This window comes from Acanthisitta chloris, unplaced genomic scaffold (genome assembly GCF_000695815.1).
Source record: "Acanthisitta chloris isolate BGI_N310 unplaced genomic scaffold, ASM69581v1 scaffold24992, whole genome shotgun sequence".
Taxonomy (NCBI): domain Eukaryota; kingdom Metazoa; phylum Chordata; class Aves; order Passeriformes; family Acanthisittidae; genus Acanthisitta; species Acanthisitta chloris.
The window spans coordinates 3,047-12,926 of NW_008661418.1; the positions used below are offsets into that span (position 1 = coordinate 3,047).

Genomic DNA, 9,880 nt, shown 5'->3' on the forward strand with positions numbered 1-9,880 from the left:
GGGGAGGGGCCAGCCACAGCTTCTCTGGGCAAACCTGTGCCAGTGTCTCACCACCCTCACAGGGAAGAATTCCTTCCCAATATCCAATCCAAACCTGTCCCACACAGACAGGTTCACCTGGATGGTGCTGTACCATGCCAGGGGCCCCAAGTGACCCCAAAGCATCGCTGCTCCCCAGGGTGTGCAGACCTACCAGGGCAGAAGGCAGCAGCACACTTAGTAGCCAGGTGCCACCAAAACCCCAGGAACTCACCCTGTGGCATCTCCTCCTCAGCATCACTGAAGTCATATGGGTCGTAGGAGCCCTCCTCACCTTCTGTGCGTGCCTTCTTCCTCCTGGGAGAGGGGAGAGGTCAGTCCTGCCTCAGGTGAAATAAAGTTCAGGAGCCCATGCCCTGAACTCCTGGAGATGTCTGGCCAGGAACACACAGAGTCCCTGTGGCTCACGCTCCAGCCACAGATCCCTGCCCATGGCACAGGACTCAGGCTGGCACTAGTCCTGAGCATTGTGGCTGTCACAGAATCACAGAATGGTCTGGGTTGGAAAGGATCGTAAGAGTCATCTCATTCCAACCCTCTGCCATGGGCAGACACCTTCCACTAGAGCCCAGGTTGGTCCAAGCCCCATCCAACCTGGCCTGGAAAAATTCCAGGGATGAGGCAGCCACAACTTCTCTAGGCAACCTGTTCCAGTGCTTCAAATCTTTGGATGAGGCCTTCTAGCCATGCTTATCCATGGAATAATGATAACCCTCTACTACAAATTAGGGAGGGATGATCCACCTGGCTAAGCAAAATGTGAAGAATTTCCCCACAGCCAGCACTGCCTGTGGGAACCTCAGAAGAGGCTGGTGCCCTTTGCACAATGTCCCTCCCATGCTCTGTCTCCTACTTCCTCGTCCTGCGTTCCTCCTTGGGCTGTGACTCCTCATCCTCCTCCTTCTCGGTCTCCGAGTCATCCTCCGCTGGTTTTCTGCGCTTCTTCTCCTTCTCCAGCACCTGTGTGAAAAAGGTAGGATGGACTCAGCCCCCTTTTCCACTCAAGCTGCTTTTAGGGGACCAACCCCAAGAACCTACCGTGGTGGCCTCATCCCACACTATATCCACAAAGGTCCCACCAGCAGCCCATGGCGCTCAGCCTGCACCAAGCCCAACCTTTCCAAGGACAGTCCTGGGATGCTCCGCGAGCCAAGGGACACCATCCACACACCTTTTTGAAGTAGGCGAACTGCACCAGCTCCAAAGCTGCCTCAGCATCCTGCATATCCACAGTCTTGCTCATCCTGGCCTTGGCGTGGGCCGTGGAGAGGCGGATCAGGGTCTCCAGGGTACGAGCTGTGATGGGGGAGGTCTAGAGGGACAGAGAGGCAGCTGTGAGATTGATCCACACTGCAGCATCCCCACCTCACTGAGGGGGGTGGAAAACACACGTAGAAGAGAGGGGAGCCTATGCCTCAGTTTCCCTTCTCCTGGTCCAAGAAGGAGTAGCTCCTGGGGCTCACCCTGGCGATGTCTGAGTTCATCTGGCTCTGGCTGCGCAGGCGGGAATACTCCTCTGCAATGCAGCTTGCCGACTCCTCCGTCAACACAGGCTTAATCATCTTTGCTACATGGATGTATTTCCTCATGAACTCCATGCTGACAATCTTCTCCCTGTCGGAATGCATGTACACCCATGTTCTCCATGGTAGGGATGAGCTTCCCACTTTTTACCCTTCAGGTGCATCCAGGTGTGTAAGGAATACAGCTCAATGTTCCCCAACTACCTGATATGAAAGATCAAGTCCAGAGCAAGGCACTCTTGGCATCCTGCCTACATACTTCCCCAAGGACCAATTGGAGCATCACTGGCAGCAGCAATCAGCCACTGCCTGGATACTCAAGCCAAACCCATCAATCCACAGTGCTGGAAACTGCCAGAGAACTCCAGGGGATGTGGGATGAAGGACTCACTTGCGGCGGGTGGGCCCGTGCAGGAGGTTATCGTGTTTCTCATACACCTGGAGCTCATGTTCCTCCTCCTGCATGAAGTCAGGATCATCTGTAGCCAGGATCTCCACAGCACTGCCCAGAGGCATGGCTAGAGAGAGAAATGTCATAGAGAACAGCTTTTAGACTCTGAAGCAACTTCCAAAAGCAGTCCCCAACAAAGTTAGGGGTGCTGAACCCAAAGAGATACCACCAAGAGGTGACAACTCACAAAGGAGGACCAAGACTAAGAAGTGATGAGGCTGCAGTTGGAAGTAACTCACCATCCCCGTCCTGTTCGTTGGGATTGCGGTAGCGATGCATCCGCAGGACATGGTCAGAGATCTCCCTGTCCTGCTCAGGGTCCATCTGGTCCAGCACGATGAAGAGCAGGTCAAAGCGGGAGAGCAAGGAGTCCTGCAGGCCAATGTTCTCCATGGGCGTCTTGTACTGGTCGTACTGTGGAAGGATGATGTAAGGGTTTACAGGAGACCCTCATGGGCCAGTCCCAGCTGTGAGGGAGGGTGGTGGGACTTCCTCAGGCCTGAAAGGATGGATGTCCTGACAGCTGGACACCACACCAAACCCAGCCTGTTGAAGAAGTATGGCCATTTCTCCCCATCCTGGAAGGTAGGTGCAGATGCTCTCATTTCCAAGGAAAGCAAGATTTTTTTTGTGATCCCAGATCAGACACCAAGACAGGTTTGTCACCAGGATGAGGGTCTACTAGGCTGCCCCAGACACCAAGATGAGAAACGCCAGGAGGCCCTCTCTCCTCCAGGAGAGCCATGGGCAGCAGTAGAGACCAAACCAATCAGGTGTTTGCTGCCCCATGGATCCCAGTCCCAGAACAAACCAAGTCACTGATTTGGTGGGATCTTTTGGGTTTTAACAGCTGCCTCCTCCCAGCATCCTTCTCCAAGGAGGGGACTGGTTAGCACCAGCACTCACCCGGCCATAGACAGGGTTGGCTGCAGCCAGAACACTGCAGCGGGAGTTGAGGCGGGCGTGGATGCCAGCCTTGGCAATGGTGACACGGCCCTGCTCCATCACCTCATGGATGGCCGTACGGTCAATGTCGGACATCTTGTCGAACTCGTCGATGCACACCACCCCCCGGTCAGCCAACACCATGGCTCCTGCCTCCAGGCGCCGTTCACCTGGGAAGGGGTGGGAGAAAAGACGGTCAATCGCCATGCAGCAGCCCCACACATCTCTTGCCCTGCATCACCTTCCACCACAGCATCACTCCTGGGATGAGGGAAAGCCTCAAGGAGCAGCAGCATCCTTCAGAGTTGGCTATCCCCCAACCAACTTGACAGCAGAAAGGATAGTTAGGATAAGGTGCAATCCCACGAGGAAGACAGGATTCATAACTACTGCTAGCCTCTTCACCAAGTAGAAGAGTAAATAAGATCACCACCTAACATGGGTGAAACAAAAATCCCAAAACACCATGGTCATTACCCTAAAGCTTTCAGATGGACCAAGTCCTGCAAATGTCACTGCAGAATGAACATTACCAAATCATTAAGGTTGGAAAGGAGCTCTAAAATCACAGAGAATAGCAGCCCTGGATCTCTCAGAGTCCCTCCCAGGTGTAACAATCATCATTTGATGCTCCTCACCAGTCTCTTGGTCCGTGGTGACAGCAGCAGTCAGGCCAACACCAGAGGAGCCTCTGCCAGTGGTGGGGATGGCGCGGGGTGCCGTGCTGAGCACATACCGCAGCAGCTGGGACTTGGCCACAGAAGGGTCTCCTGAAATGGAGAAGAGCAGATTTAATAACCACCTATCACCTTAGATACCAACTGCACATCACCTGGATGCTGTGTCCAGTTTGGGGATCCTCAGTGCAGGGGCAGGTGGAGGGAAACAGGGACAGAAGTCAGTTTGTTCAGTCTTCAGAAAATAAGGTGATCAGATGATCTTCTTGCCATCATCAATGACCCAATGGGAGCAAAAGGAAGATGGAGCTAGAGTTTCAAGAGGAGCATGGTGATGGGACTAGAGGCAATAGGGACATCTTGGAACACAGGAAATCCCAATTGGGTGGTAGATGAAAAAGAACTCTCCTTGAGGGTAGGCAAACACTGGGAGAGTGGTGCACAGAGGTCATGGGATCCCATAGAATCATAGAACGGTTTGGGATTGAAAAGACCTTAAAGCTCATCCAGTTCCAACCTCCCTGCCACAGGCAGGGGCACCTTACATTAAGTAAGATTGCTCCAAGCCCTGTCCAACCTGGCCTGGAACACTTCCAGGGATGGGGCAGACACAGCTTCTCTAGACTGCCTGTGCCACTGTCTCACCCTCCTCATTATAAGAATTTCTTCCCAATATCCCATCTTACCCTGCTCTCTGGCAGTGGGAAGCCATTCCCCCTTGTACTGTCACTCCATGCCCTTGCAACTGAGCTTCATCTTCCTATATTTCCACAGCATGGGTAGCTGCTCCAAAGTGGCTGCCTTCATCACAGGGAGTGGAGGATAAGGGCATTTGTAGGACATGATTTATCTGATGTGGTTTAGGCACATACTTTTCGGTGAGCTAAACCTCCATGGTCTCCTCTGGATCCGTTCTAACAGGTCCACAGCCTTCTTATGCTGAACACTTCAGACTACAGATGCATCTCCATCCCTGGAGATGTCCAAAACCAACAGACAAGTCCCTACACAACCTGACCTATCAGTGACACTGGCTCTGGCCTGTGCACATGCTTGGACCAGGAACCCTCATTCACTCCATGAAATTCAATCCAGAAAAACACTCCTTCATTTCACCTCCCACCACCACCTGAGGGTGTGTCTGCCCAGCCCTTCCAGACCTATCAGCAAGATGTTGATGTCTCCTCGGATGCGGCTCCCATTCTCCAGAATCTTCTCCACTCCTCCAAGCAGCATGCAGAGAATGGCCTTCTTGATGTACTCATGCCCATGGATGCTGGGAGCCAGGGATCTTGCCAGCTGGTCAAAGATATCCTAAGGCAGAAGAGGCAGAGCACAGCCTGTCACATGGACTGTGTGCTGGTTTGGGCTGAAGTGGAGCTTTCTTTGCAGTGGCTAGTATGGGGCTATGTTTAGAATTTGTGTAGAATACAGGGTTGATAATGTAGATATGTTTTTGTTGGTGCTGAGCAGTGTTTACACAGAATCAAGGCCTTTTCTGCTTCCCATACTGCCACGCTGGCAAGGAGGTTAGGGGTCCATGGGAGCTTGGGAGGAGACACAGTAGGGACAGGTGACCCAAACTGACCAAAGGGATATTCCATACCATATAACATTATGCTCAGTATATAAGGTGGGAGGAAGTAGGAGGAAGGGGGAACATCTAGAGTGATGTCATTCGTCTTCCCAAGGAACCGTTATGCGTGATAGGGCCCTGGAGATGGCTGAACACCTCCTGCCCATAGGAAGCAGTGAATTAATCCTTTGTTTTGCTTTGCTTGTGTGTGCAGCTTTTGCTTTCTCTATTAAACTGTCTTTATCTCAACCCATGAGCTTTTCTAGCTATTACCCTTCTGATTCTCTCCCCCATCCTGCTGGCAGGGGGAGTGAGCAAGCAGCTGCGTGGTCTTCAGTGGCTGGCTGGGGTGAAACCATGACAGACTGTAGCAAGGAATAACATGGAGCAATACTTCAAATGACCATTTCAGCACAAATTTCAGCTTATTTCTATTGCAGAGCCACAGAGATGAGAATTATTTAGAAAGGGGAAGACTGTTGGACAGAGTTTTCTTTCAATGGAATTTTTCTGAAGTCCTGGACCATCCTGACTGCCACTGTCACCCAGACAAGCACTGGAAGCTTGGGTGAGAGCAAGGCTTGCTCCTCTACACGCTATAAAGCAAATCTTTGAGCCTAAGACCAGGCTGGGGCAGATCCCCATATCTATTTCTGGTTTGGGATTTGTGGAGGAAAGGTGTTTCTCCTGCAGAGGAAATTCCCTGGAAACCAGCTGGTAGTCAGGACACAGCAGAGCTGCCAGCAGGAAGGACACTCTGCAAGTAGTACAGAAGCAACAACAAAACCAACAGGACCTGATCACAGCCTAAGCAGAAAATTGACAGCAAACAAGTTGGGAAATCCAGGAACACTGTTAAGATGGTTGAAGAGTTACTTACAACCCAACAAGAACCTCCTTAGCCACATGCCAAGCTGCTCTAACTGAAACTTCATGCTCTTAACACAAGTCATGCCTTCCAGACGTGAGGCTTAAATACCTTGGAGCGGCTCTTGCTGAATCTCTTGATTTTGGCCACATCAGAAGCAGAGTAGAGAGGTCGGACATCTTTGCTCATCTGCTTCACATGGCAGGCAATGAGGATAGTCCTGGAGAAGGGACACAGCCATGATCAAGTCTGCAAACCCCACAGAGCCACAGGAACAACACAGCAGAAACTTTCACAGGGTCACCACTTGCTCTAAGAAGGCCTGGAAGGGGCTGGGAAGCTTCAAGAGCTGTAGACCCCTCAATTTGACAGTGCTGGGCCATCAAGTGGAACATCTTTAAGAACATCCAACCCCCTCCAGGTGCTGCTGGAGCTCAGTGATGCTAAGGAGCAAGGTGCAAGCCACTTCCAAGTGATTGAAGTCACTGTTTACCCCAGCTATGATGGCCAGCAGCCTGGTCTAAATATGACCCAATCAAACAGGGTGGGAGGGCTGAAGACAAAAGAAGACTCACCTGAAAGTCCCCGAAGTGTAACCCCCTTTCTTTCCTGGCAGGCAGCGATATGTCCCCACCACCTGGATGCGGTCCCCAGGCTTCACCTTGTCCACCAGATCATCATCCAGAACAACATCCACTGAACGTGGCAGCTGCCCTGCTGGTGCCTTCTCAGGCATCTCCTGGATGGTGATGGTCTGATGGTCCTTGTAGACCGAGTGGCCAAACTCTGTCTCCAGGGGATTATTCTCTTCATCCTGTAAGAGGAACCCCAATCAAAAGACTAGTACCATTTTCCAGGAGCACAGGGAGAAGAGGTGGGTCAGGTGAGCAGGGGGAGGACAAACTGCTTCACCCAATATGCACAAGACTGCTGAAAAGGCTTGTTTAAGCAGGACCAGAGGCTGCAGTTCCCCAGCTCCACACTGAGGCTGACACATTGTCCTCCAAGGAAACTGCTGATGCTTCCCACAAGGTTACTTCCTCTCACCTTTGTAGGGTAAACAGAGCTGGTTGGGAAAGCATCCAGGGAGGTCATGTCCGTGTATCGGCGCTCAATGGTCTTCTTGGTAGCTGGGCAATAATGGACACTCCGGACGACCTTCGGACGAACCAGAGAGCCTGAGGTTGGAAAAGAGAGCAGTTAGGGGCTGGAATGTCCCACATCTCTGTCAGCAGACAGTCCCCAACAGGGTCTCCAACACTAAACTGCACTTGGGTCACAACTCACTGTTAACCATGGCCAGGATTTGCTGAGCTCAAAGACTATCCCAACACTCAAGACTTTCTGCCAAGCACCCCGTTTCCCTGGCCAAGGTCACCAGGACATAAAATCAAAGAATGGTTTGGATTGGAAAGGACCTTAAAGATGATCTAGTCCAACCCCCTGACATGGGCAGGGACACCTTCCACTAGACCAGGTTGCTCCAAGCCCCATCCAACCTGGCCTTGAATGGGATGGAGTGGGGCAGCCTTCTCTGGGTAACCTGTGCCAGTGCCTCAGCACCCACATGGACAACAAGAATTTCTTCCAAATAACCCATCTATCCCTGCCCTCTGGCAGTGTGAAGCCATTCCCGCATGTCCTATCACACCATGCCCTTGTCAAAAGTCCCTCTCCACACCATAGATCCTGGAAGGCTCCAGCTCCTCCACATCAAACACCTGGTCCTACCACCCCAAAGTCCCCTGGTGTCCTCCAGTCTCACACTTGGACAACAAGAATTTCTTCCAAATAACCCATCTATCCCTGCCCTCTGGCAGTGTGAAGCCATTCCCGCATGTCCTATCACACCATGCCCTTGTCAAAAGTCCCTCTCCACACCATAGATCCTGGAAGGCTCCAGCTCCTCCACATCAAACACCTGGTCCTACCACCCCAAAGTCCCCTGGTGTCCTCCAGTCTCACACTTTGTCACGATCCCCTCCACGCAGACAATGCAGCTGAGGAAACAGGCTGTGAGTGTCCGTGGTGACACATGCTTGGAGCCAAAGCTGCCCTCCAGACCGATGTAGAAGTCCTCATACTGCTTGGCATAGGTGGCATCGACGGAAGCAACGAAATCCTTCAAGGCACGCTGGAAGGCGATCAGCTCCTCGAAGGCATTGCTCAAGAGCCTGCAACACAAGGAGGGGATGATGTTGATGGATCAACTCCTTCTGCCTTCCCCCTCAACACTTCTCCCATGCATCCATGTTTTCCACAAGTTTATCAGGAGCAAGAGGTGAAAATACCCAAAGTCTATCAGAGCTCTGCGTGAGGTTCACTGGTACCAACAGCCAGGAGCTGGACAAAACCAACCACACCTGGAAAACCTGCATTATCCCTGGGCAGAATAGCAAGCCTGATCCAAAATATCCCTGAACAGCCTAAAAAAAGCTGAGAGAGCTGGGGGTGCTCAGCCTGGAGAAGAGAAGGCTCCAGGGAGACCTTAAAGTCCCTTCCAGTGCCTAAAGGGCTCCAAGAGAGCTGGAGAACGACTTTGGACAAGGGCATGGAGGGAGAGGACAAGATGGAATGTCTTCCCACTGCCAGAGGGCAGGGTTAGATGGGATATTTGGAATAATTCTTCCCTATGAGGGTGGTGAGGCACTGGTACAGGTTGTTCAGCGAAGCTGTGGCTGTCCCATCCCTGGCAGTGTTTCAGGCCAGGTGGGACAGGGCTTGGAGTAAATTGGTCTAGTGGAAGGTGCCCCTGCCTATGGCAGGGGAGAGGAATGCAGTGGTCTTTAAGGTCCTTTCAAATCCAATCCATTCCGTGATTTATACCACACAACTAACCCCAGCCTGCTACAACAGCTTTTTGTCAAATCATGGGTTTGCAGACCTGGAAGGGATTGGTGATATAGGGGAAAAGAGTATGTCCATCTTTTCCATAGGACCTAGTGTACAGGTCAAGGTTTGGCCCTTTCTTGCCATAGATGCCCTGCAAAACCAAGCTGGACCTCTGAAACCCCTCTTGGGGACAGTGCCACAGGTGACCCCCACGTCCCACACTCACCTGTGGGCTCTCTTCTCATTCTTCCGCCGCAGGTCGTTAATATTGACAAGGAGCCGATACTGGTTGTCACTGATCATGTCCCGCACTTTGCTGTGGTAAACCCCTTGGTCTTCCTGCAAGTGGGCACAGGGAAAAGACACCCAAAAACTAAGTTTGCACATCTGCCTGCATGAGACACCTCCAAAAGCCAATTCCTGCAGAGCTTGACTCCCTAAATCCCACTGGCTAAGCAGAGAGGGCAACACAGGAACCAGGTGTTCCCTAATCCTGGAGGAACATGAGGGTGCACAGGGGTGAGGTGTTCCCCTACCCAAGGGCATGGTGGGGGACACAGGGAACAGGTGCCCCCTAACCGCTGGAGGGCATTGGGTAGGGCACAGCAACCAGGTGCTTCCTAACTCCCAGAGGGCATAGGGACTAGGTACCTCCCAAACCCTGGGGGCACATGGAGGGAGGTATAGGGACAAGGCACTCCCTTACCCCTGAGGGAATGGGGGAGGCATAGGGACAAGGTGTTCCCCAACTCCTGGGAGGATGGGGGGCTGTGAGGGGGCACAGAGACCTGGTGCTCCCCTACCTGTCAGGGATATATATTTAGGGGCAGGCACAGGGACCAGGTGCTCCCCAAGCCCAGGAGTACATATTTAGGCCGGGCTGGATTATTCCCTAATCCAGGAAGCCACGGCGGGGGCATAAGGACCAGATACCCCCCCCACCCCCAGGGGTACATGTTTGAGGGGGCG

The 9,880-nt window shown here is 52.4% G+C and overlaps 1 protein-coding gene across 1 annotated transcript in view; it reads right to left on the minus strand.

Moving 5' to 3' along the window:
* The window catches only part of MCM3 (minichromosome maintenance complex component 3), a gene marked incomplete at its 5' end in the record, with an annotated part of 10,021 nt that extends 771 nt beyond the window's left edge, over nt 1-9,250 (minus strand). Inside the window, 14 exons of the mRNA XM_009070230.1 lie at nt 254-336; nt 893-999; nt 1,211-1,351; nt 1,503-1,653; nt 1,954-2,080; nt 2,253-2,427; nt 2,920-3,128; nt 3,597-3,728; nt 4,796-4,949; nt 6,191-6,299; nt 6,655-6,893; nt 7,127-7,257; nt 8,045-8,253; nt 9,138-9,250. Coding sequence (XP_009068478.1) covers nt 254-336; nt 893-999; nt 1,211-1,351; nt 1,503-1,653; nt 1,954-2,080; nt 2,253-2,427; nt 2,920-3,128; nt 3,597-3,728; nt 4,796-4,949; nt 6,191-6,299; nt 6,655-6,893; nt 7,127-7,257; nt 8,045-8,253; nt 9,138-9,250 — 2,080 coding nt within the window. The remainder of the gene's footprint in view (nt 1-253; nt 337-892; nt 1,000-1,210; nt 1,352-1,502; nt 1,654-1,953; nt 2,081-2,252; nt 2,428-2,919; nt 3,129-3,596; nt 3,729-4,795; nt 4,950-6,190; nt 6,300-6,654; nt 6,894-7,126; nt 7,258-8,044; nt 8,254-9,137) is intronic.
* Nucleotides 9,251-9,880: the final 630 nt, after the last annotated feature.